This window comes from Microchirus variegatus (assembly GCF_963457635.1).
Source record: "Microchirus variegatus genome assembly, chromosome: 16".
Taxonomy (NCBI): Eukaryota; Metazoa; Chordata; class Actinopteri; order Pleuronectiformes; family Soleidae; genus Microchirus; species Microchirus variegatus.
In genome coordinates, this window is record NC_139817.1 from 4,696,283 (window position 1) to 4,723,758 (window position 27,476).

The following is a 27,476-nucleotide window of genomic DNA, read 5'->3' on the forward strand; positions in this document are numbered from 1 at the left end:
ATTTATGTCCCATTTAATGACTAATCGGGACCTGGCATCTGAATTCCTTCAGAACTTTGCACGTCTCTTTGCGATTGTATGTCCTGGTTCTGTTCCGTGTTCACTTAATGCCAATTAAAAATGTGTTTCTCAACAAAATACCCAGAATCAGAACTATACAAGCCACATGGTTTCCCATACTGTATAATGTAGTTTCCACGTTTCACCAGTAGAGGTCAATACAGATCAATTTTACTTGAAATGACTTCAGCCCTACAGCTACAACCAAAAGGATGATGAGTGTGATTGAAAATAGAAGAAATTATGACAGTACTAACCCTAAGTTTTACATTATTTTTTCCTTCCGGAAAGCAGCTTAAATCATCACAGCTGCTGATGGATCTGAAGTCAGGCCTCTTTGAAGCACTTTTATTCAGAAATATCTAATATAATTTACATTAATGACTCTACCTCCAAATTTCAAATGGTAAAGTCCATAAATTAAAGGTGGCAGAAAACAGGAAAGACACCTTATCCTTTAGTAAGACATAAATATCCACCTCTGATGTTCCAGTCTCAGATTAAGCCACATTAAGCAGTCCTACCTTTTCCTGAGCCGAAGAAGCAGTCCATCTCCACGCTGGAGCGCGAGTGGGACACGCAGAGCGCGGAACTGGGCACCAGACCCTCTTGCGGGGGGCTGCGGTCCGTGGTCCGGACCAGACACCAGCCGGGCCGCTCGCTCGGCCGCTCCAGCAGCTCGACGGTCTGACCTGAGGGAGGAGAGAGCGGAGAGTGCAGATGTTTTCTACGTCCGAGGACAGAACATTTGAAGCGCGTTGACAAGCACAGAAGGTTTCCCTCTCACCTGTGCTGACAGACATCTCCGTGCTGCATCCTGCTGTGAAGTCATGGAGGACGACCGTCAGCTCGCAACCTCCAGAGAGCTGCAAAAAGAGAGAGAGATCATGGTTTAAATGTCTTCAAACTGTGCTCAGTAAAGTATTGCATTTGTCTGACTTGGGCCTCATCCACACAGAAACAGAAAACCCCCAAAAATTACTATAAATGCTGTTACAGGCCTGTAGGTTGCGCTGTAAGGCCGTACCAGAAATACACCAGCAAGGGGGGTGTTTTAAGACATTTCCCACCAAAAATAGGTTATTTTTGAGGGGGTTACCGGGCATAAAAACTCTTGAAAATTAGCAGGGAGATCAGGTCAGGCGAAAATGCGATATTGCCATAGTTCCTGAACTCCTGTGTTGCTCAAAGGCTCTATAGCGCCCTCCCTAAATGTGAAAAAAGAGGCAAAATTTAGTTCCACCGAATATCCTGAAACTTGGTGGGAAGATGCTATAGACCAAGACGAACAAAAAAGTCCACCGTAACCACGGCCTCAACTCAACGGGAAGTCGGCCATTTTTAATTTCTGTAATTCCGAAAGACAGAAAAAACCCCTGCTGCAAATCCACTTAAACGAAGAGAAACTCGAGCGTGGCTCTCGGCAGACATCCGTGTTGACACACAGCTAACAACAACAACATTTCCCATCCAGAAAAGTGATCACGTACGGACGATAATGTACTTGACATGTGTGTGGTTTCTTGCACAGGGCCCCGTGGGAGTTGAAGCTGTTTTCAGGTCTCTCTCAGTAATATTAGCATTAGAGTGAAATTTCCCCTTAAGATTTTTGGGAAAACACACCTCAGCTATTTGCTTTGTAATGTTTGCGCTCTGAAAAGCGGCCGCGGGCTGAGGGAACAGGACGAGCAGACGCGGCGACGGTGCGCGGAGACCTTAAGTAAATTAACACGGTAAGAAGACGAGTCAATTAGTCGTCCGTAGAGAAAGTCACTTTCTAGTACAAAAGTCAAGGTTTGACATAAACCTCAACCATTATTTGACTTAGAAATGAGAGGCAATTGTCAAGCAATACTATCAGACCTGACTGAGGGAGTCTTTTGTGTGTATACACCAGCAGAGAATGGGTGGAAACAGCTTAACAATTGCATTTTTCTGAGCAGCAGAATTCACTAGAGCTGCAACTAATTTTCATATTGAATAATCCACCAATTATTTTCTCAGTTAATGGTCTGTAAAAATGTCAGAAAATATTAGGAAACCTGGAAATGACGTTCGGAAATGTCATGTTTTTGTCCACAAACCAAAAAGATTCAGTTTTAATCGATTTGTTTGCTATAAGGAGCAAAGAATCTGAGAAAATATTAACATTTAAGAAGCTGAAAAATCAGAAAGCTCGCTGTACAAACACTGCTATAATTAATGCACTCGAGTTCTGACTTCTAAAATTAATATACTATATGTAAACACACATAATGTGTGTGGTTAAACAGGTGCGGACGGTGCGGTTAATATCATCTTTCAGAGTTAATGATTGACACAAAAGTGAAGACGGACGAGCTTCAGTGTTTCAGCAAACGCTGTTGTGTAAACTCCACTGACGGCTGAATAAACCTGGTAAATAAAGACCGCATCGAAATAAAGACACTTAGACAGTCGTATAACTTATAACAGTGATACAACTGTGGAAGGAGCTCAAACTGGAGCAGAAATTTTGACGATATATACGTGAAATTACAGTAGCGGAACGGCAACGGCACAATTTGACTGATTTTAAGGATAAAGCGTGTGTTTTTGGCAAAGTAAACAGTGACTTAACTTCCTGTTCTCATGTGACCTGACAATCTGCAAACAAACTGATCAGCTGATCCGACTGTTTATATCTGTAACCGACTGCCGTGGTGAAGGCGGACACTTTTCGGAGTTACTGCTGATATCGCACAGCTCGACATTGACCTTTGTGGACCATGACAAAGGTCACGGAGTGAGATCGCCGGCTGATCGATTGCCGATTGTGTGACTAATTATCCACTCATTCCACTCAACAGCATTGATTTTAATATTTACAATACGATTATGCTCGGCTCGTCAAGTTTTATGAGCGTCATTTTATAGTTAATTAGGCCTGTTAGTGCAGTAACAGCTATTTAGCATGTGTGATTTTAAATTCTTCAGATGTTTGTTTGTTAACTCTAAAGAATTCTGACGATTATAATTATTTAATTACATGAAACATCGCTGGGAGGACGGCAACGATGGATGTGCAGAGCGCCCGTAGTCCAGCTCCAGTCTGACTGAAAAATGCCTGTACTGTACATAGTTTCAATTTTTTTCACCCGTTTTTGGATATTGAGACAAAAACTCAGACAAATTTCAAATTTAACAAAAATCGGGTGTTTTTCTTCATTTTAAATAAATTGTAAATACACTACTTTAACATGCAGTAAATTGCCAGAAATTTAAAGTTACTCTGGAAAAATTGACAAAAGCACCAAGTTACAGGACATTTTCTGGCCCTTTTGAGTAAAATACACCAAAAGAAAGTCACAAATAGTCATGTAAACAATGTTAAAAAATTTAAATAAATAACATAATCTAAAACGGATCAATTTCCTGTTTTTTCTCCTCTTCCTCTTCGTCGCCTACGTCTATTTTTCGTTGTCTTGGAAAATGTCAGCTCGTGTGTAAGCAGGCGCTCTATGCGCGGCTAAAGGTCGCCTGGCAACAAGAAGCCCTGTTTCTATTAAAGGTACCAGGTGATCTTATACCTGACAGATGGCTGTGCACATGTACGTACGCGCGCGCGCGCACACACACACGCAGGTGTTTTCACTTATTCTGGCTGATTACACCTCTGCTCAGGTTGAAGCTGGATTCGTCCTGGAAACAGGAAACTCTGACGTCACACCCAACTCCAAACCAAACTTTTATTTTGTTATTATGTGCTGTGTTTCTTCTCAGGTGTGGCTAATGAAATAAAAGAAAAACGCTGCTGGCTGTGTTGTTGTTGCATCACGAGCAGGAAAAACAGCCTTATTAAAAAAATTAATAATAGAGGAGCGACAACAGAAAAAAAACATGACACATGTTCATGTTAAGACTTTCCACAGCCTTTTTTAAATGTTTTTTTTTTTAGCTTTTTTAGTGAGTTTTGTTCTTTTGTACACATAAACTGAGAGTCAGGCCTCTAAAACAACAAGAGAAGTGGCAGTTGCTGGTCTTTCAAACAAGAGAAGCCAGTTATTTGTACATAAAATCTGCCAATGAACAACTCTAGCAAGGAACATATGCAAATTTCTGCAACACTGTCCATCAAAAAAAACTGGCTCCGCCTCCCACACAGTTCCTCCAATCATCACGCAGAAGCTCAACACCCGCCCACTGCTCCATTGACTCCCAGAGAAGCCGAGATTCCGTGGAAGCGACCTTTCTTTTGGCCGCATTTTCCCAATCACCGGTTGAGCTCGCCGCAGTGAGAATCATCCCATGATGCGGAGGCCGCTACGGGAAATCACGCAAAAAAGACGATGCAACGTCATCCGCGATAAACGGCCGATTCTGAACGGATTATAGCGACACGTTCCGATCTACGTTGTAGTGTTGAAATGTAAATACAACACGGTACATTTTTTTTTTAGAGGAAGCTGAGCTTCGACACAACTGTCTCGCTCGTCTCGGCTCTGCTGGTGTATATACACAAACGCTCCCTCAGTCAGGAGTTTTTGCTATCCAAAAAAAGTCTCAAAATAGCTAACATTTCAACGAAAAAAATATCGGTTATCATGTAAAATAAACACTGGAATCTTACAGTATTCATGCAAGAGAGGAGCTACAGCTTCATTGGAAGGGTGTGTTTTGTGTTGTTCTGTCATGTGACACACACTTTTACATGTGTGTGTACAGTAACAACACACTCACAGCTTGTGCTGGTCATATGTCAGAGCGGCGGAAACACTGCGTGAAGCAGAACCAACCGGCTTCACCTCAACGAAACGGAACGTGGGGAGTTCAGGGAAAGTTGCATGTTGTCGTTGCGTTGATGACGATGAGGACGAAGAAAGACGTCCAAAACAGCGGCTTCCTTTTCATTAAAAGGCTCCGTGATGTCACCGATAAGCTGGAAAACACTGAGACTACAGTTCCCCCCCCACCCCGAAAACAACACCGTGTCCATGTGAGCGCCTTCACAAAAGACTCACTGTCGCCAGCAGAACTAAGTTCATTTACAGTGGAGATCGTTTGGGAGATGATAACGTTTCGTCCGTAACAATTTTTCTCTCGGTTTCTAGAGTGTAGCAAGAATCAGTGAGAAAGTCATTTGACTTATTATCCACACAGATATTCCACTTGATATGAATTATTCGGACTTTCCAGGTGTTCCCGAGGTAGATTTTTCTTGCAAAGTTCTCAGATATTTACATTTTTCTTTGAGGAGCTTTGACATAAGTGCATACATTCAGGCTAAAATCCATATTGTGACCTTATAGTTACGACTACATTACATAACAGCTCACAAGGCTTTTATCCGACACTGGATTAGTGACAGAGCACAACATTGAATCATTGATTGATGATATATTTAAATCACAACTGCTGTGAGTTATTGTGTCGAAACACAAATATGAACTCGAGTTTTCGCTGCCAAGGACTGAGAATTGTAGATTTTGAGCAACAAGACACGCTGCTGCTGCTGCTGCTGCGGTAATCTATTTGATGGTCAAGGACCACCAACCTCGCCTTCAAAGAATCCCTCTCATATGCTACTCATTTTTTTCGGGCTCCAGTGGAAGAAGTGCGCGCCACGTTCTTAAACCGCAGCACCAGAGAAATCTGAGGTTCATGTTCCGTCTCGCGTTTCTCGTCGCAACTGACTTTTTCAATCAGACTCAAGGAAGAGGATCTAAGATCGAGTTGCTTCGAGTTGTCCGGGTTAAATAAATAGAGGCAAACATTGTATGGACAAATATATATATATATATATGTATATTTGGATTTTTTTGTTTTGTAGATGATCAGTTGCATCGTTGTTGACCTTTGATAGTTGAAATTGTGTCATTGTTAGCATTGAATTCTTTAAGAATTGCTTTCCGAACTCACATTGACCGGAGTTAATCATCCTTGAGGAAAAGCAAACCTTCACGGTGAATTAGGCCAGGACACAACAGAGAGACACAGCGCTCCTGTCCACGGCTGTCAATTTAAAAACACGATTCAGACACGGGGGGGAAAAAACTAAGAATCTTCCTTGAGAGAAAAGCAAACTCACGCGTCCCAAGTTTAAATAGTGGTTCAATGCAAATAATTGTGTCTCTATTTTGGAGAATACTCCTCCCTGTGTCAACAGACACTGAATGAAGCCTGAAAAACAACATGGTGTCACCTCTTCCTATCACACAGTTCAACATGCACTTTTCTTGTTCGACTATAAAAACATGCAAATCACAAAAGCTGCATTTTGTTACATTAACAGATTGTTTGTTGTTTTTGTAAGTTGACTTTAAAATTATTTTCGGAGTCATGCGATATTGCGTCATCACGTTAATCTACTAAACTGTGAATAGTCAACGGAAGTTTTACTTCAAATAGCAATTAAAATATTTGAGATATTAGTCACCAGGATCAAAAGGCAAATTTCACTTTTTTAAGTGGTGAAAGATCAGGAAATATCATGCAAATTAGCACAATTAAAGAGAGTTAATTGTGAAAATAGCAAACATTGGAGCTAATAATGGATATGGCTTACAGCAGAGCAAACAGCAGATCAAACAGTACAACTAGAAATGGAGCTAACTATCATCAAACAGCAGCGTTAATTGGGAAACTAGCAAACAGCAGAGCTAACAGTGGAGCTGGCTAATAGCAAACAGCAGAGCAAAGAGTGGAGCTGGTCAACAACAGAGGAAAAATCACAGCCAACAGTGGAGCAAGCTAACAGCAAACAGCAGAGTTAATTGTGAAAATAGCAAAACATTGGAGCTATTAATAGAGCCAGCTAACAGCACAGCCAATAGTGTAGCTAGCTGATAGAGTTAATTGTCAAAATATCAAACAATGTAGCTAATAATGGAGCTCGCTAACAGCAGAGCAAACATTTGAGCTAGCAAACAGCAGAGTTAATTGTCAAAGTGGCAAACATTTGAGCTAATATCAGTGCTAGCTAACAGCAGAACTAAAATCACAGCTAATACTGGAGCTTTCTAACAGCAATGCTAATAGTGCAGCTAGCTAACAGTAGAGTTATTTGTCAAAATAGCAAACATTGTAGCTACTAATGGAACTAACTCAAAGCAAATAGCAAAAACGCAAAGCTAACAATGGAGCAAGGCAATGAAAGCACCTGTCGACATGAAGGAGATTCAGGTTGTGCTGTTGTTAAGAGACAAGCTCCAACAATATAGCAAATTAAAAAATACAACTAGAGACGATTTTACAAGTTTTTGTTCAGATTGATCAGCTGAAATAAAAAGTTAAGACGCAACCAGATATTTTTCTTTTAGCACTGCAAGTTCTATCCGGAAGGTTCCTGGATTATCTCAAACTACTAACTACTCAACGACATTTTGGGGGACAATAAAACTAGCTCAAGATTCCGTTGTTGCCGTTACTAGTTCTGGCAGTAAACATTTTCTGTACACCACAGATTCAGGTGTCTTCATATCAACATAACGGTGTTTTACCGGGTAAAGAAATAACAGTGATGATAACCATCGACTAAAAAAAAGGTATAAAACAATTCTGCAAAATGTTCAAATTCCCTGCACAGAAAGTTCAAACACAGCATTTGCAAAGGTTTGGCAGAAAAGTGAAATAGCTGAGTTTTTCTGGGAGACCAGACTTATATTTGTGAACCAGGCTGTGGTTTGAGTGTGTTTGGGTTATTTCTTTTGCCGTCTGGCTTTGCATCGGTAGTTAAAATCATAGCGGCTACGATCCACATCATGTGACGAGTGATAAACAAGTGTCTGAAAATACAGTAGCATAAATAAAGACACAATTCAAAGACACAAACTTGTGAGCTATTGTGTCGGAGCCACAGTGAGGCTGCAGAAGAACCAACTACGTTTTTTTTTTGTTCTCTTACTCCGCAAAACAAAACGTAAAACGCAGCCCGAAAAAGTAAAATAAACCACAGAGACACTTTAGAAACCACTCAAACCCACGTTTACTTCACAGTCTCCTATAAACGAGCTAACGACTCAATCACAGAGACCCTGCGTAGGCGTTAAAATGACACTGTCGACAGCACACGACCAGGAATTATAAAAAACACATTATATAGAGGATTTAAAGCTGCAGTGTGTAACTTTTGGTGATTTATTTGAAAGGAATTCTCGTATTTTTGGAGGCACTAGACGTTGGTGGAAATGGACCTAAATTGGCGTGAAGTGGTGGAAGAAAATCATATAAAGTCAAAGTGGCGCAAAATTACTCTAAGGTGAAACCCCTAGCAGACGTAGCCAAAACTAAGTTGCATCAAATTTCACCAAATTTGGTGGGAACATGTCATAGATCAAGACGAACAAAAAAGTCTATGAGGACCATGGTCTCAACTCAACAGGAAGTAGGTTCTAACCATCAGCAAACAGCAGAGTTAATTGGGAAAGTAGCAAACAGCAGAGCTAACAGTGGAGCTGGTTAACAACAGGGGAAAAAAATCTAGCTAACAACACTAGCTGATCGTAGAGTTAATTGTCTGAAGTTGGCGTCCACTAACCCCTGATGTTTTCCGCAGTCTGGAAGTAACGCAAAATACTTTACGTCCGTTTTGTCTTTGTAAATCTAGGTTGTATTTCTGTCTCTTAATAACGTTTTTAATAAAGTTTAATTGTTAAATAAAGCATCTTTCAGCTCCGGCCTGTAGGGGTCACCGTAGCGGATCGTTAGCCTCCATATCATCATAACAATTTAAAAAATTTTAACGTTAAAAATATGTGGAGGAAAATCACAAAAAAACGAGTCAAAACAAGTCAAAATAACTTTCTGTGAAACTCCTCCAGTGACATGCACGGATTCCAGGTGACTCAGTTGTTGAACTTTGACCCTAAGTACATGAGCTCATGTTTACGAGACAGAAATAAGACGAGACGTCTTCCGAAAACACTACAATAACGTCATGTTGTCTATAGTTTGTATTTGTCTGATTGAAGACTTGCCCTCAAAAATGCAGTCAAAAATATGAAGTTTGTTTGTCCGTTTACAACTTTTTAAACTTCAATTGGCACGTGTGGACACCCGTTTCATTTCTGCCGTCGCCGTGGCAACTAATGACCCGTTTCCTGTCCTCACTGTCCGCAAACACACACACACACACACCCTGTTTAACCATTAATCGCCCTTATTACACACACACACACACTCCACCTCCTGCTAAGTAAGTGAAACTCAACAGCACGGATTAACGTCCAGATCAGTGACCGAGTCTTCAAAACGCTAGTTTCACACTTAATTTATCAGATTTACGTAAAGGTAAAAATCAACTTTAACACTTTTACGCATGAATGAAAACTTAAAAACAAAAAATTGAACTCAAAAAGTCTGCAATTTGACTTCTATTATGTAGACGCCATGGAGTCCAGACGGCTCTGTGATTGAATTAGATCAGGTGACATGTTTGTTTGGTCTATAGAGTGATATTTTAGCTGCTGCAGGAGTGAGTGAGTGTGTGTGTGTGTGCGAGTGTGTGTAGAGTGTATAGAGTGTGAGGTGCAGCAGGTTCGTACTCACTCTGCTGCTCTCTTTGAACAGTTTAAAGCTCATCCACTTTGGCATGTCGACCTCGTCCTCTTCTGTCTCTCTCTTTCCCTGTCGTCTTTGACAACTCCCTCATTTGTGTCTTTGCCACACACACAAACACGCCCTCACCCTCTCTCCCTCTCTCTCTCTCTCCCTCCGAGTGTGTGTGTGTGTGTGAAAACAAACAGCCATAGCTTTGTGTTTTAATGGGAAAGGCACTAAATGTGTGTGTGTGTGTGCGCGCGTGTGTGTCTGAGCATGTTCACCCACTCCCTGCACAAAACCACTTTCAACTGCAACGGTTCCTTGTGTGTACATGTGTGTGTGTTAGTGTGTGTTTTAGGGTGTGTGTGTGTGCGACTCCGCAGTCATATGACCAGCAGATGGCTACTGTACACTGATTGCATCTGATTCACGAGAACACACACACACACACGTGTAAAAACAACTGCGGTGTGAAAAAGTCAAGTTCATGGAACGCGAGTGGTTCCCAAACACCGGGGCGGGGGCCCTCTGATGCGCCGTGGGATGCGGTTTTTTGGGGGTCTTTTGCCTCAAACATTTAGCTAAAAAGTGTGTAAAATGACGTTTGAATATACATTTCTTTTGATTAAATTTAGTGCTGGGCCTGTTAACGCGATATCGGCGGTTAACGGCGTCAACGTTAACGCATGACGACCAGAAAAAGACTCGTGTCACGTCATGTTTACGTGACTCCCGATTGCTAAAATGAGACTCTAAAGTAATGCTAAACTTTAAAAACAGAGGCACACATACGCAGTACACAGGTGTAGGCGCGCTAACAGGCGCTAAAGGAACTAATGCAGCTAACGGCGCTAACTGTTAAACGGTGCCTGGACTCCGGTGTCGCGGCATGTAAACACGACGTCACGCGTGTCTTTTTCCGGTCAGCACTAATTAAATTATTAATTTACCAAATCAGTTGCTACATTATGCGTAATTTGACTCCTGACCTAATTTATATTGGGATTATGGTCACGTTAGCTTAAAAAGTGGATCCATATTCAGAAAGTTTGGGAGAAAACTGGTGTAAATAGTTGTTTCTCATCGGAAGATGCCAAAAAAAAAATGGATGTTAAGATATTTTATTTATCTGAAACATCCATTGAGATTATAATAATCTGTTTTTTCAAAGACGTACTGGCCAAAACTAGCAAAACAAGCATCGATGAGCAACTGCTCGCTGATACGATAAACTTGCAGGAGTAAAGTAGATAAAATGTTTATTCATGGCTACGGAAACTTTAACATTTCTGCCATTAAAACAAGCAAAAGGTCACACTGGACGTTTAAAAGGCGAATGGTTTCAAATACGGGTTTTTCTATAATCAGGGCAGTCAATAGCGGAAAATTGATGCCGATATCAAGTCTATTAAAAATGCACTGCAGTTTTTAAATCAATAAAAATGATGTATGAACTCAATATTGAGTTTTTAATGAAAGTTTCTGTAATTTATAATAATGGGTCAAGTGTGACCGCTAGACGTTTAATCTTCACATTTATTGACATTGTCCAGCCCTACATTGTTTTTCCCTTGCTTTTTTATCACTTCAATATAATCATTTACTGTTGTTATGTTGTATAAAGTAATAAAACTGAAATATATAGGGGGAATAATAAGGAAAATGGTCAAATAATTGGTCCAAAAACAGTGTAGTTTCAATTATCTAAGTCAAATAGTCCTTTAAAGTCTTAAAATAATTAAAACAGAGAAACCCTCTGGTCTGACAGACTCCACTCTGACTTCATGACACACTAAATACGTTATTTTTCCAAGCACTGATGCGGTTTTAATCCCGCTGGAGCTGCAGTGTTGCTAACTTTTATTGAATCTGCTTCACGGAGAAATCATTTTCGACTCACCCACTGAAGGCGGAGGCCCCCCAAAAAACTCAAAAACAAAACAAAACAAACAGCCGTCTTTGCTCTGAGCCGCTGTGGTGGAGGCGTGAGGGGAAGCCAACACCGTCCACCCGCTGGAATGATAATGTAAAGACCACAGACTAGAACTGCGGCTGAGTCACAGAAAGAAACGTCACAGAAAACTTATTCCACCAAATCGTCACCGAAGTGACTGATACGACGACGCAGGAGCGTCAGCGGGACATCACAACTTAAGGCTAAACCATCACAATGACCCCTGACCTTTTCTGACAAACAACAAGGCTGCTATTAAAGCAGAAACCAAAATAGTTGGTTGGAAAAGGCTTGTTTGGCTTTGTTTTAACCAACAAAAGGAAACCTGACCTATTTTATACTACATGTTTTGAGCACATCATTTAAATCCAAACAACATAGCTGGTGTTTGGATTAAAGCTACAGTGTGCAACTTCTGTCGTCAAAAACAATGCTAGCACCGAGCTTTCTGAATAAAACAAAATGTAGGTGCCTTATTTCAAAGTTTGTTACTACGTCGTGTGTTTCAGAGAACCGGGGTTAACTCCTTAACCTAAAGTGTACGTCATTCGTGTTTCCGAGAAAGTGATTTAACCTTAAGTTTTCCTTAAACATTCAATTCAACAGATTCGTGTTTCAAAGAACCATGGTCAATTCCTTAACCTAAAGTTGCCCTGCTGTCTCCACAGACATGAAATAATAAGTTACACACTATAGCTTTATATTAAATTTGACATCTGTGTTACAGCTAAAACACTTAAATTAAAACAAAAAATAGTAGTTTGAAGTATTACATGACACAAAAAATAGGTAATAGCAGGATTATGTTAGCAATAATGTAAGAAAAATATGCGGTTAAAGGCATATTTCAGGTCGTTTTGCCGTGACGCCGTTGTATAGTATAATCCAGCGTCAACCAAAGACTGAAAAAGTTTACTTTACGTGAAATACAGTAGGTGTTAAGTGCACTCTGAGCATAATTGTGCGCATATTATACAACTGTCAACAGCTTAAAGCCGCCAATTAAAGCTACTTGTGCCACTTTAATTCAAATCAGATGCACCGTACGGACGCAAATTACTGTCATTTGAGAGGAGGGAAAAAAATAAATAAGAGAAAAACACTTCAAGAAACAGAAGATGCTAATCTAGTAGCTCCCAAACACTGGATCGGATCCCACAGGTGCTTTTTTTGGGGTCCCTAAACAACCTTTTGGTTAAAATTTGTGAAATAAAATGAAGTTTTCTTGGAGAGAATTCATTAAATTCACCAATTTAAAATGATATTAGTGGTTACATGATGTGAAAAATTAGCTTATATTGTGATTTAGGTCATGCTAGTTTGCCAGCTTTACAAAAGTGTGTTTCCATCTACGAAGTCTGTGCTCAGCGATGCTACTTTACGATAAAGATTTCCAAACTGCTTCTGACAGGAACAATTTCAGCGTTTTGACAAATTGCACCGTTTTCTCTGCTTCGTCTGAACATTAGTGCGTTTTTTCCTACATCGCATTGCAGCGCAATAAAAGGCTGTTGTTGAGTTCACGCTGAAAATGTTGATATATAATATAATATAATATAAAAGTGTGGAAAAAAACAAGAGACGTGAAGAAGAAAAATGGTCAGAGAGAGCTGTAAAGTAAGACAAACAGAAAAACACAGCGTGGGGGTTTGGAGAAGAAGCATTCGTCATTTTTTTTCATGCAAAAAACCACCACAAACATAAGCTTCCCACCCCGTCTACACACACACACAGACACACACTTGAGACGCAGACAGCCAGTGGAACATGTGACAGTGCCAACTCTCGTCTGTTATTATAGTTCACTGGAGACGGAGAGCGTGGGGTGGGGATATAAAGTGGGACATGCACAAGTGTGAAAACTAGCCAAGTGCAAAACACGAGATGGATTGCTACATGAGTAACCCTGAGACATTTTTATATATATGTGTGTGTGTGTGTGTGGTTGGAGAGAAAGTGTAATCCAGATTGGTGAAGGTATAAGGGACAGAAATAGAGCTACAGGTTTATAAATAGCGACAAAAAATAAGCTTAATAAATAATTTTTAAGGGTCTCCTGATTGCATGAATTGTTGTTTTTCATATATATATCATCGTTACACCAGGGCAAATATCGCAAATATATTTTATTTAATTAATAAATTAAGACGCTCTAAAGTAAACAGTCCCCGTCAGTTTCACTCGCCGGGCGTCACTACTTCATGTCTCCTGGAAAGCTACACTAAGAGATGTTGCAAGCAAATTTGTTGAATATCAAAATGACTTCTTATTCGCAGGCCTCTAACCATGTATTTTAAAGTATTTTTATCAGTTTTTCCAGTGTGTTTCAGTCTGTCACGCAGTCTGGAAAGATGCTAGCAAAGAGCAGCTAGCTGCTAGCTTCAGAAACGCTGACTAATACCAGAGTAGCCCTCTAAAAAACATCTCAAAAACTAAAATGAGAGTCTGCAGTGAAGACGTGCCGAAATATAAACGGCTGAAAAAGTTGATAAACCGCGACAAAAATGCCAATTTGGATACTTTCCTGCGGGACAGGGAAGCAAAACAGAGAAATTTAGCTAATCATCTCTCCCTCTTTTACTTTTTTAGTGAATATTTAACAAATATGATGTTTATAGGTTCATTGTTTAGCTTTTTATTTCCTAGTTTGTCAAACTTGGCAACCATCAATTGAATTGCAGCATTGCAGTATACATTTTATACGGTGGCACTGAGGTGCAAAACACAAACACAAGCGCACAACAAAAAACACAAACGCAAATCAAAGTACACAAAAGTAAAACAAAAAACACAAACGCAGAAGCAGAAAACAAAAACATTAACTAAGTTTGCGTTTTGTGATTTGCGTTTGTGTTTTTTGTCTTGCAGTTGTGTTTTGCACCTCAGGGCCACCGTAATTTTAAACCCATAATCTACATATAACACCTTAAATATAAAGGAGAATAAGCCGTCTTGTTAAAGTTGTTAAACTTGAGACAAAACCTATTTTCCTAAACCTTTTTTTGTGAATTTGTGTTTCAGGACCGTTAGGAAAAGCCATTAAACACAAAGTGCACCTTAAGAGCCGCTCAAGTGTTTGAACAAACACCCGCTGCTGCTGCTGCCGGACAGATCAATGAAATGTCTTTGCTCCAAAATACATAAAGGGATCGGCTGAGTTTATGATAATAAATCCCTGGAGGACACGACTGAGTCATGGGAACGCAACAGAAGGGAGCGAGCAATATTGTACATCACAGGAGAACATGCAGCTTTGTTTTCACTGCAGCAATAATCATACACACTCATCAGAAGATGATATATTACTGTATGTGAGACTATTTCTTTTGTTTTTTGTTAAGTTTCTTAGCTAATGTAAAGATTTTAAAGCATCATTTCAGTCATTTTCCTCCATAGTATGCTGCTCAATCTGCATGATGCAAAATTCATACAACAGGTATTCAGCTTGCAGTTAAAGCTACACTCCGCTGTGTCAGCAGCACGTGCAAAAATAAAACAATAAACTTATCCAAACAAGAATGTAGGAACTTTTCCCTTTCATGTTTTCAGGGAAAAAACAGCAGAGGAGGATCTTGAAATAGCAAAAAAAAATCAGAGGGGTTTTTCTAAATCCAAGAAACAATAAACTGGACGAGAGCAGCAACAATAACAACAACAACACACCCACGTTTACGCTCATTGTGATGTTTTCATTGGAAAAAGGAAAAGGAAAGGAGGTAGGGAACAAACAAACGTGCATTATTTTACTATTTACAGAGAGACGATGGTGCAGTGTGAAACTGAAGAACACACACTCACAATGAAGGGACATTGTCAAGGTCGTTCTGCATGTGTGTGTGTGTGTGTGTGTGCATGACATTGTGCTGACATTTAGAGGCAGCGTAAGCGTGTAGGCGTGGGGCTGCGCGGTGAAAAGGCCACACTGTGTAACCCTACAGTGGGAGGCCATGACTGACATCTGTGTGGGTGGGTGTGTGTATATGCATGCATGTGTGTGTGTGTGTGTGTGTGTGTGTGTGTGCGAGAGAAGAGATGTCGTCAAAACAACAAATATAATTGTGCTACTTCTCATTTCACAATATCTTTTGGGTTCTTGTTGCTCGTTCGTAAAATTAGCTCCAAAATCAGGGCGTGGCTGCACGAGGTATTAAAATAAATAACAAAATCATATAAAATCCACATCAATTTAAGTGTAGGATATCTCTAAAATATGTTTGCCCGCTTTATTTTGCCGTTAGAAGGCATTTTTAATAGGAAAAAAGACACGTTTTCTTGCTTCGTAACTCACAGACCAAACTCCATAGAGAAAATCGTCATTTTTAGCTCACAGGGAAACAGGAGCTGCTGCTCTCCTGCTGCTTTGTTTGTTACATGGGTGTTGTTTGAGTAAACCCAAATGACATATTTCAAACATCAAAATCACAAAATAACCCATTTGACCTTAAAAATAAAGGCTACAGTGGATCGACAACTCCTGTGCGCTGTGACGTAAAATTGGTCATTTTCTCTATGGGGTTTGGTGCAGACTGTTAGCGGTTTACAAATCAACAAAATCTTCACTTTTCTGTCAGAAAAGGCAGTTTAATGTTGGGATTAAGTGGAAATAATCATCAAATCAAGTAAAACAGGTGTAAAAACTGACATTTTAGAAGCACTAAACAGCATAAAATATAATTATCGGCAAAACATTATTATTTAAACCCTTAAATAAAGGTTGATAGTCAAAAATGCAAGTTTTAAAATCAAGCTTACTTGAAATTGAGATACTGGCTGGTGGGAGGCATCAGCACAGACGCCTGCACACAACCTGAAGAGGTTTTTCATCACCCTCTGCTTCTCTGCTCAGACGGTGACATTGTTGATTTCCTGTGCATTAAATGTCAGCTTCGCGCATAATCCTTCAAAACTACGTGCGACTTTAAGGTGTTTTTAAGGAGTAAAAAAACCCAGAATTGGGGAGCTGCATGTGCTCCCACACAGAGTCCGTCAAACCACTGGCACACTCTCAGCCCCTGCTTCTGCTCATTGTAGCTGCGTGGGAAACCCTGTAGCGCCGACACAGCTGTGGTGAATCAGCTCGTCACAGGGCCGTCACAGAGAAGTTGATTCTCAAAGTCAAGGATCCTCGCTAAAGTTCACCACACACTAGACGATAATTGGCTAGATTTCGGTCCCGAGGTTTTGGTCTTCCGATTTTAGGGCTGATTCAAACAGATAATCTGGCCAAATTATCCTGTCGTTTGAGGGATTAGTAGTCAATTTTTAGACACACAATGATGACGGCAGTCCGACTCCATGTCTGTTTACATTCTGAAGTCACGTTAAACCACACAAGTTTCTGTGAGATCCCAAATCCCTGGATTTCTTTAATTATATGCCAAGTCAACTGTCAATTTGATATTTGTACATGCCATATCTGGCATTATAGCTGTCTATTATGCAAACTAGCTAACAAACAGAGCTGCTACCGCTCAAGTTAGCGCCTTCTTGCCAAGCATTACTGCGCGTTCCATAAAATTCTAGAGATATCTGAGTACTGAGTCGGAAGTTTCATTGAAGTTAACTGTCAATTTGATAATTGTACATTTTGGCTGTCTTTTGAGCAAACTAGCTAACAAACAGAGATGCTACAGCTCAAGTTAGCACATCCTAGCTAAACATAATGGTGCGTTCCACGAAATTCTAGAGATTTCCGAGTACCGAGCCAGATGTTTAATTGAAGTTAATGGTGAATTTGATATTAGTACACGCAATATCTGGCATTTTAGCCGTCTTTTACACAAACTAGCTAACAAACGGAGCTGTTCCAGCTCAAATTAGTGCTATCTAACAAAGCAATATGGTGCGTTCCATAAAACTGTAGAGATTTCCAGGTTCCAAGTCGGACGTTTTGCGTGGAATACCTCCCCACAACCCCGAATTTAAACACCAACGACAATTTTGACCAATAAAGCTTCCATATTTGAGGGTATATTGTGGATAGTTCTGCTTCATTGATATAAAAGCGATATATAAAGTGATATATAAAGAGAAAATCCGTCTCTTTTCTTTATGCGTGTGCGTGTCCTACCTTGTCGCTGTCTACAGTGTTCTGTGACGTCCTGGAAGCGATGGAGATGGTGTCCTGTTGGCTGCTGCCGTCTCCCTGACTGTCACCGTCTTCACCTCCGTCCCTGAAAGAACACACACGGACACACAGTCAGAATAAATAACACACGAGAACATTAGAAGAATTATGTATTTATTTATGTACTCGTTCTCTCTTTTATTTATTATTCTGTGCAGCACTGTGGTTGTTTTACAAATAAAGTTGGACTCAGGCGTCTTTACCTCTTTGTGTTATTCCTGGGTTTGCTCAGTGCTGGTGTTTTGGGCAGATGCAGAGGCTCCTTGAGCGCCCCCTTCATGTGAGTCATCCTCTCCTGGATCACCTCCCTGATGTTTTTAATCCACTCCTGTTTCGCTTCCATATTGGACGCCTGAAAGCGTAAACAACGATATGATAATAAACATTAACATTTGCCCAATTTAACAATTAAATCATTAAACTGAGAAATGTCCGTTTGATTCTAAAATCTACTTATAAACAAGCAAAATCTAGTTATTATTCCAAAATTCACTTAATCCTATTACCTACTTATAGTTCCAAAATATACTTATAATTCAAAAATTCACTTAATTCCAAAATCTACTTATAGTTCGAAAATCTACTTATAATTCCAAAATTTACTTATAATTCCAAAACCTACTTATATTTCCAAAATCTACTAAAAGTTACAAAATCTACTTGTAATTCCAAAATTCACTTAATTCCAAAAAATACTTGTAAATCCAAAATTCACTTAATTCCAAAATCTACTTATATTTCCAGAATCTACTTAAAGTTCCAAAATCTACTTATAGTAAATCTACTTTAAGTTCCAAAATCTACTTATAAACGAGCAAAATCTACGTATTACTTATTCATTTAGCTTTTTTAGCGCACAAATCAAAACATTTGAGAACTTCATTATCTGAGGTTTGGGAAACACAGATCATTTTATGGACCAACCAAGTAAATAATCATCAGATTAATCTATATTGAAAACAATCGTTAGTTACAGCACTTATTAAGAGAGACGGGAAATTCAAATTTCACTTACCTTTAGCACCGTTTTGTTGTCAGAGGACGGGGTTCTTCCAGCCCACAGGGCATATTTACACGGGTCGCCCTCGATGTGCTCGGTCACCCCTAACTCTGACGTCTGTGGCACACAAAACACGAGTCAGCGACTATTAAGCAAACACACACACACACACACATGTGCACGATCACAACCCACCAGTAGTCTGTTCTTGAACTGGTACTTGGTCCTGCCCGCCGAGTCTTTGATCTCCTTGCTGAAGACCAGCGAGAACTCGAAGAGGAAGAGGTGTCGGTCTCTTCCCTTCCTGATCAGGGAGCGCGGATCCCACACCTGGAAGCTGTCCTGCAGGATGAGCTCGCCCTGCACCTCCAGGTTCTCCTCAAAGCCTGAGGAGCAGCAGGGTCAAAGAGACAGGGCATAATCCCACTTCTTATCTCATCTCTGACAGAAAGCAGCGTGATTTTCGTCAGTGTCTCACCCTCCAGCATGGCGAGATGCATGGCATCGTTGGCTCTCTTGGGGACGCCGAGCATCACCTCCAGACCGTCCTTAATCTCACCTTTGCCTTCCTCACAGCACGACAGTAACTCCTGCAGGAGGATTAATCGTTTTAAATATGTAAAGTGTGTGTTTTTGTGTTTGTGTACGGGTGTGTGTGTTTTTGTGCGTCTTTACCTTCAGCAGTAGTTGGTACTTGGTGATCCTCTGGACCGGTTTGATGAGGTAGGAGGAGATGGAGTTGGCCAGTCCACGTCTCTGCTGAATGTCCTGAGAGATTAGAAGATTACAGCAGGTTACGGTAGATGTTTAATGTTCTGTTCTGCTGCGAGAAAGAGTGCTTTATTTTTCCAATGATCAGACAGCACCACCTACTGAGAAAGCAGGTGAACTACACAATTCAGTCATTTGACCTGATGCACTTTCATCAGATTTAGTTTGGTTTTTGATTATTACTCATTTAAAGCGAGACCATGTGCAATTCAATTCACTGTTTTTGATGCAATTAAGTATATTGAATAATAGGTGAATAAAATGCTTTGTTTTAGTATTTTTCATGAATTTATGTTGCTTATTGAATAAAAAGTGGTTTCTACTCACATCAAAGAAGGTGCCGGCGTGCTCCAGTATGAGCTGACTGGAGTCTGGTTTGTTCTTACAGTAATCCACGTAGATGTGGAACTTATCCGCCTGGAAAACACCAGAGGGAAAAGAAAAAAGAGAGACTCGACATGACATTTTTATAGAAATAAAAGCAGAATCTGGAAACTGTAGGAGTGAAAATGAAATTCTGGGTGCGAAACTCGACCGTAAAATGTGTCAAATAAACTGTCAAATAAGTAACGTGAGAGCAAAGCTGGCAGAGAGTGAAGCTTTTGTGGAGGAAATGAGCTCCAAACGGAACCATAAATCACTGCATATTCACTAGTTTTCATCTGAATGACTTTGTTTGTTTGGAGCAAAGCACAAAAAAAAGGTTTTAATGGAAAAAAAGAATAAGATAAAAGAATAGATAATACTACTGCGAGAAAAAAGTTACAATATTTCAAGAATAAAGGTCGTAATATTACGTGTAAGAATTGTAATCGCATTACAATAAAAAAAGTCTTAAAATCACGAGAAAAAAGTCATAAAATATTACAAGAAAAAAGTTGCAATATTGTGAGAAAAAAGTTGAAATATTGCCAGAAAAAAGTTGAAATATTGCCAGAAAAAAGTTGAAATATTGCCAGAAAAAAAGTTGCAATATTACAAATAAACTCGTAGTATTGCGAGTAAAAAGTCATATTACGATATAAAAAAGTAGTAAAATCACAAGTAAAAAGTCACAATATTTCAAGAATAGTCGTAATATTACGAGTAAAAAGTCACATTATAAGAAAAAAGAAGTAAAATCACAAGAAAAAAAGTCATAAAATATTACAAGAAAAAAGACGCAATATTATGAGAAAAAAGTTGTAATTTACGAGTAAAAAGTCACAATATTTCAAGAATAAAGTCGTAATATTACGAGTGAAAAGTCGTAAAATCGCGAGAAAAACGTAATATTACAAGAATAAATAACCACTACGAAAAAAAGTCACAATATTTCAAGAATAAAGTCATAATATTATGAGTAAAAAGTCAGAATATTACGAGAAAAAAGTCAGACTATTACGAGGAAAAGGTAAGTTGTAATATGACTAAAAAGTAACAATTTTACAACAGTAAAGTCATAATATAACAAGAATGAATATACAATACCACACGGAAAAAAGTTGTTATGTTATAAAGTCGGGACATTTTCAAGCTAAATCTCAGATCATCGAGGAACATGAAGCATATTTTTATTTTCTTCAGAGTGACGGATGAAGAAGTGAGAATTCTCACCCAGGTGACGAAACAATGACCGACGTCCTCTGGCAGCTGCTCGTAGTTCACCAGCTCCTTCAGGAAAATACTGCAAACACAACAGTATGTTTTATAGACATTTAAGGCCTCATAAAACAGTCATTAAACCATAGCAAATAATATGAACACATGAAACTCATAGGAAGTTAATTCTAAGGTCCTTAGAAGGAGTTTAGACGATTCCTTTAGGGTTTGAGGAGAACATTTTTTTATTTTTGAGGAACCAAAAAAAAGAAGATTTGTGGAAAAACAGAAGATCAGAAGCTAAGGAGTTCCTCTGGGAAACTGTGTGAAGACAAACTTCAGACGCTCCTTCAGCAGCTCCTATAGCTTAAATATAAGAAAAACTTAAAGTTCCCCTCAGGGGTTTTTCCCTCTCAGCGGTGAGTGTTTTGACAGCTGAACTCAGTTAAGAACATTTTTGTTTCCTGAGTTTGTGGGAAAGTTCTGTTTCGTATGTACATTATATGTATGTATGATGTATAATATCACAAGAATACCGATAGACAACCTTTTTTTAACGAATAAAGTCAACTTTTATAAAGTCCTCACTCCCTGCACCAAAGCCCATTGAGGAATTCAGCGATTTTACGTCACCACTCACAGGAGTCGTTCAATCACTGTTGCCTTCATAAGTATAAAAAAAGTCACATTATATGACCTCAGTGGTTGTAATCTTTAATTCCTACTTAATTAAGTGACACAAACTCACCACCGGAGGCAGCAGTGCACCTGCTATTACTGAGTCCAACAGGCTAAAAAAATTATGATTTTCTCTATTTTGTGCAGGGAGTTATATAATATGTACAATATATATCATATATGATGTATAATATCTCAAGAATACCGATAAACAACCTTTTTTTAACTAATAAAGTCAAGTTTTATAGACCTCACTCCCTGCACCAAAGCCCATTGAGAAAATCAGCGATTTTACGTCACCACTCGCAGGAGTCTTTCAATCACTGTTACCTTCATAAATATATAAAAAAAGTCACTTTATATGACCTCAGTGTTTGTAATCTTTGATTTCTACTTAATTAAGTGACACAAACTCACCACCGAAGGCAGCAGCGCACCTGCTGCTACTGCGTCCAACAGGCTAAAAAAACGCTGATTTTCTCTATGGGGTTTGGTGCAGGGGAAGGAAGTTCAGTTTTCGGATGGAAAAGGCCGTCAAACGCCGACATAAAGAGGCAAATATAATCTTAAAATCTTGTAAACTTGTAGGAGAGGACTTTGTCAAGGGATTCAAATCTATTTTGTCCCCTGCTGGCAGCTATAGTTTGAATAAGGGCCTGTTAGTGCTGATTATAGACAGATTAAAGGCTCAGATTGACTCTGCGGTGTCGTCGTCTCACTTGTTGTGGAAGTCGCAGATCTTCTGCATGTTCCCGAAGATGATGTGCTCCTTGTTGGCGATGCCCGGAGGAATCTCCTCCACGCCGCTCGTCATCTCCCACAGGTACGTCTGACGGACGAAGGAAGGACAGGAAGAGACGACGGATGAAGCGGGACAAAAAAACAAAAAAAAGTTTTTGACGATACAAGAGCCTCGTCTTTAACGTCTCACCTCTAAACATTCGTGGAGATCTTTGACGTAGGACTTCTCCGTCTGCAGGAGCTCGGCCATGATGAACCTGAGACGAGAAAAAACATCGCTTAGGGCTACGACGAGAGAGACGAGACGCGCCGGCATTGACGATATAATTGGTCCACTTTGGGCACTGATTGCAGCGAGTCCACTGATGTTCCTCCAGAAGGGTTTCGCGATGAAACACGAGAGCGATGGAGGAGATCGGAGGCGACGCCGCAAAAACTCAAAGCCATTATCTCGATTTAAGCGTCTTTGATGTCGTAAATCTGCGAGCCGCGCGGATGCAGAGACACAGATGATCTCCATTACGGCGCAGATGGAGAGAGAGAGAGAGAGAGAGAGAGAGAGAGAGAGAGGGGGGAAAGAATAAAGACTGCGGCTACAGCTTTATTATCCGACAACACTGATGCGTTCCACGTGTTACAGGACGCATCTGCAGCTCTGTGGGGGCGTGGGAATAATCTGACTTATAATAATGACGTGTTTTCACTGAGAGAAACACGTACAAACGCAGTGTTTATCACAGGATTCACTCATTCTGACATTTATTAATCTGAGGTATATTGATTCTTCTGCATCGACTGATAATCCTTGAAGACTTAAGACGATCAGAGCGCTGGTGAACTCACTCTTTCTTGCGGGCAGACTTCCTCTTCTCCTCGTTGACCTCGTGGTTGGGGTCGCGCAGTTTGACCTCGGGGTCGTCTGTCAAACTGGCAGGGATTATGTCCAGCTCCAGGTCTTTTTTGTCCTGCACACACACACAACAACAAACAGTCATTTGACACCAATATCAACAAAAATTTATTTTTTTCTCTCATTACAAAATATATACTTTTAGATTCCACTTTTTTCATTGTGCTGCTTATTTATGTTTTCACGTTTGTATTTATCACCTATTACTATTTCTTTTGTATTTGTCACATGTCGACCTCTGACCTCTCTGCATCTGGAACAAGTGAATTTCCCCATGTGTGGGATCAATAATGTCAAATCTAATTTCATTTAACTTAACTTTACTAAACTTATCTAACCTGCCCTACTAATGTGATCTACTTTACTCAACTCTAATCTAATCTAACCTAATCTAATATAATATAACCTAAACTAACCTAACATCATCTCATGTAATCTACTCTACTCTTCTCTACTATTCTCTAATCTACATGAATCTACTCTTCTCTACTCTAATCTACTATAATCTAATCTATTATAACCTAAACTAACATAACATCATTTAATGTCATCTACTCTACTCCATTCTAATCTACTTTTCTCTACTATTCTCTAATCTACATAAATCTACTCTTGTCTACTCTAATCTAATCCAACATATATCTCTTGGAAATGTCTGGTTCACCAATCTAAAATGATACATACATATCAGTTAAATATTATTCAGAGATGTTTATATACATATATACACTTATATATGTATACATACATGTATATATACATATACACGTACATGTATGTATATTTCTAGTGAATTGGGTCAAAGTCATTTTTCATGTGTAAAAGTAGGTCGTCATAAATAGGTCTGAGATAATAATAGTAAAGTAGTAGTAGTGCGTGTGTGTGTGTGTGCGTGTGCGTGTGCGTGTGTTCACGCATGTGTGTGTGTGTGTGTGTTCACCTCAGAGCTGACGCCCAGGCTCCTCTCCAGACTCTCCTGGTATTTGCCCATTCGCGCAGAGAAGTCTCTGTAGCGGCGATCCACCGTGCTCACCCAGCGCTTCAGCTCCGACACGTGGGCGTGGCCTTTCTCCACCAGGTTGTCGGCGAGCTGGATCAGCAGCTTCACCTTCTCCTTGGTTTGCTGCCGGACGTTCACACACACACACACACACACACACACACACACAGTTTCAGTATTTTATGACTTCTGTTGTTTGTTTTGGCCTCTGCAGCCTCAACGCTCAAAGAAAAAGTTTATTTTCTAATATAATTTACATATTTTCTCTGAATATTATAAACCGTTCTGTTCTACCTTTGACCAAATTGACATTTTATTGAATTTAAATTATATTCCTGTCTTTTGTCAAACACTAAATTAGCTGTAATCATCAAACAACTTCAGTTATGTTCTGTAACTATTAGATGTATAACAATACAATACAATAGTGCCAATATCTGCTCTGTTTGGCAGATGTTTTCAATTTTTTCCTCCTATGTGACAAAATACAAGTTTTATAAGAACAAAAAAACTGCTTATCTTGAATAATTGTACTTTTATTTGTGTATTTATTGGTTTATTTGGTCAGGAAAATTCTAAAAAATAATATACGGTAAGTAAAATAGCACATATAGTAGATTAAATGTGTATAAATTACACTTTAGTGCCATTTCAGGAAATGTATTAGCTAAACATACATACAAAAGTAACGTTTTATTGAACAAAAAATGTCTCTAAAATCTGAATTTTGTGTGTAGAAAACTCAGAATATGATGAAACGGGTGTTCTAATACTCGTCTTATCAAGATTTAATGCATCTCAGCAGCATTTATAATGTTTCTGGGAAGAAAAATGTGTACATTTCCATAAATATTATATAAAAAAGGGGCAGAAATTGTCCCAAAACATGCATGAAATACTTTGCATTGATTTGACTCCTGGAAAGTCCAGCAGTTACAATAAGGCTCAATAAAACGGAGCTTTACACACACACACACACACACACACAGAGTAATGTTACCTTGGCAGACAGTCTGAAGTGACGGTAGTCGCTGAGGAGATGCTGCGTTTCCTCGCTGCTCTCGCCAGGTGATGTGTGTGTGGCCAGGTAAACCTCACCTGTCTCCTGGATCCAGTCGAGTGCCTACACACACACACACACACACACACACACACACATAATCCAAAATATGAGGTTAATCCTCAATCCCTGGATTCATAAACCAGATGTAGTTTCAAACACACACACACACACACTGACCTGTTTGGCGCTGCGTTCAAACACCAGGTACTGCTGACACTGGTCCAGCCTCCGCTTCTTCAGCGTCCAGAAGTGAAGAACTCTGTTCTCTCTCTGCAGCAGCTCGTTCAGGATGGCTGTTATCACATTTAATAGGATTAGAAAAACACAGAACAGGCAAAACAATCCTATTTTTCAGTTAAAGAACAAGTTTCAACGTCGAATATTGGAAAGATTCTAAACCGCTCACTCTCCCATACCAAAGCCAATTGAGAAAAGTGTCATTTTTAGCTCACGGGACATGGGAGTTGCTTGTCTACGGCTGCCACATTTGGTACGTCAGTTAGATAATTACAATGAGATGATTTCAAAAGCCGAATTCACACAATAATATAACTGAACTAAGCGATGGACGCAGCAGTGGATCAACGACTTCCCTCTGAGCGGTGATGTAAAATTATTATTTTTTTTTTTTCAAACTATGGAGTTTGGTGTGGCGAGTGAAAAGTTCTCCAAAGCCTTAAACTTAAACTGGATCTTGTTTTCGGTGACGGCAAACCTCTAACTGCAAGTATGTCATGTTGCCGTTGTGGCAGCACTGACCTTTGACCTGCTGCTCGGGCCCTCTGGTGTGACCGGCCGCTCCGGGCATGCTCACGTTGTTCCTGTGGATGTACTTCAGGAACACCTCGGCGTTCCTGCGGGCCAGCGTGCACGCCTGAAAAACAGAAGAACATAATGATGAAAAAAGAAGCGCTCACTCAGTTTTACAAAGCAGCATAAACCAGTCTCTCACATACGTTATACCCCCTGTCATGTTTAGGGCTCCATAGAATTATGGAAGCTCTATTCACGCTGCTGTAACATAAAATATTGGCAACAAAATACTACTTTGTGGCCACGGCGTACTATTTTCTTTGGCCATAAATTAGTATCTCGAGCACATTTGACCTATTTTGTGGCCACAAATTAGTATTTCATGCACACGTTATATCCCCTGTCATGTTTGGGGTGCCATAGAATTATGGAAGCTCTATTCACGCAACTGAAACATAAAATATTGGCAACAAAATACTAAATTGTGGCCACAGCGTACAATTTTTTTGGCCATAAATTAGTATCTCGAGCACATTTGACCTATTTTGTGGCCACAAATTAGTATTTCATGCACACGTTATACCTTCAAATGAGTATTTGTGGCCATGAGATACTATTTTGTGGCCACAAATTAGTATTGCATGCACACGTTATACCTTCAAATTAGTATTTGTGGCCATGAGATACTATTTTGTGGCCACAAATTAGTATTTCATGCACACGTTATACCCCCTGTCATGTTTGGGGCGCCATAGAATTATGGAAGCTCTATTCACGCAACTGTAACATAAAATATTGGCAACAAAATACTACTTTGTGGCCACGGCGTACTATTTTTTTTGGCCATAAATTAGTATCTCGAGCACATTTGACCTATTTTGTGGCCACAAATTAGTATTTCATGCACACGTTATACCCCCTGTCATGTTTGGGGTGCCATAGAATTATGGAAGCTCTATTCACGCAACTGTAACATAAAATATTGGCAACAAAATACTACTTTGTGGCCACTGTGTACTATTTTTTTGGCCATAAATTAGTATCTCGAGCACATTTGACCTATTTTGTGGCCACAAATTAGTATTTCATGCACACGTTATACCTTCAAATGAGTATTTGTGGCCATGAGATACTATTTTGTGGCCACAAATTAGTATTTCATGCACACGTTATACCCCCTGTCATGTTTGGGGCTCCATAGAATTATGGAAGCTCGATTCACGCTGCTGTAGCATAAAATATTGGCAATAAAATACTACTTTGTGGCTACTGTGTACTATTTTTTTGGCCATAAATTAGTATCTCAAGCACATTTGACCTATTTTGTGGCCACAAATTAG

At 39.6% G+C, this 27,476-nt stretch overlaps 1 protein-coding gene across 6 annotated transcripts in view; it reads right to left on the reverse strand.

The window, feature by feature from the left end:
• The window catches only part of kalrna (kalirin RhoGEF kinase a), a gene marked incomplete at both ends in the record, with an annotated part of 131,532 nt that overhangs the window by 27,111 nt on the left and 76,945 nt on the right, over positions 1 to 27,476 (reverse strand). For all 6 annotated transcript variants that reach the window (XM_083902657.1, XM_083902658.1, XM_083902655.1 and 3 more), the window contains 17 exons: positions 585 to 752; positions 848 to 926; positions 17,583 to 17,685; positions 17,843 to 17,991; positions 18,655 to 18,756; positions 18,835 to 19,025; positions 19,118 to 19,229; positions 19,315 to 19,407; positions 19,738 to 19,827; positions 21,007 to 21,076; positions 22,389 to 22,498; positions 22,601 to 22,667; positions 23,254 to 23,375; positions 24,261 to 24,443; positions 25,321 to 25,443; positions 25,561 to 25,676; positions 26,143 to 26,257. In XM_083902657.1, coding sequence (XP_083758783.1) covers positions 585 to 752; positions 848 to 926; positions 17,583 to 17,685; positions 17,843 to 17,991; positions 18,655 to 18,756; positions 18,835 to 19,025; positions 19,118 to 19,229; positions 19,315 to 19,407; positions 19,738 to 19,827; positions 21,007 to 21,076; positions 22,389 to 22,498; positions 22,601 to 22,667; positions 23,254 to 23,375; positions 24,261 to 24,443; positions 25,321 to 25,443; positions 25,561 to 25,676; positions 26,143 to 26,257 — 1,993 coding nt within the window. The remainder of the gene's footprint in view (positions 1 to 584; positions 753 to 847; positions 927 to 17,582; positions 17,686 to 17,842; positions 17,992 to 18,654; positions 18,757 to 18,834; positions 19,026 to 19,117; positions 19,230 to 19,314; positions 19,408 to 19,737; positions 19,828 to 21,006; positions 21,077 to 22,388; positions 22,499 to 22,600; positions 22,668 to 23,253; positions 23,376 to 24,260; positions 24,444 to 25,320; positions 25,444 to 25,560; positions 25,677 to 26,142; positions 26,258 to 27,476) is intronic.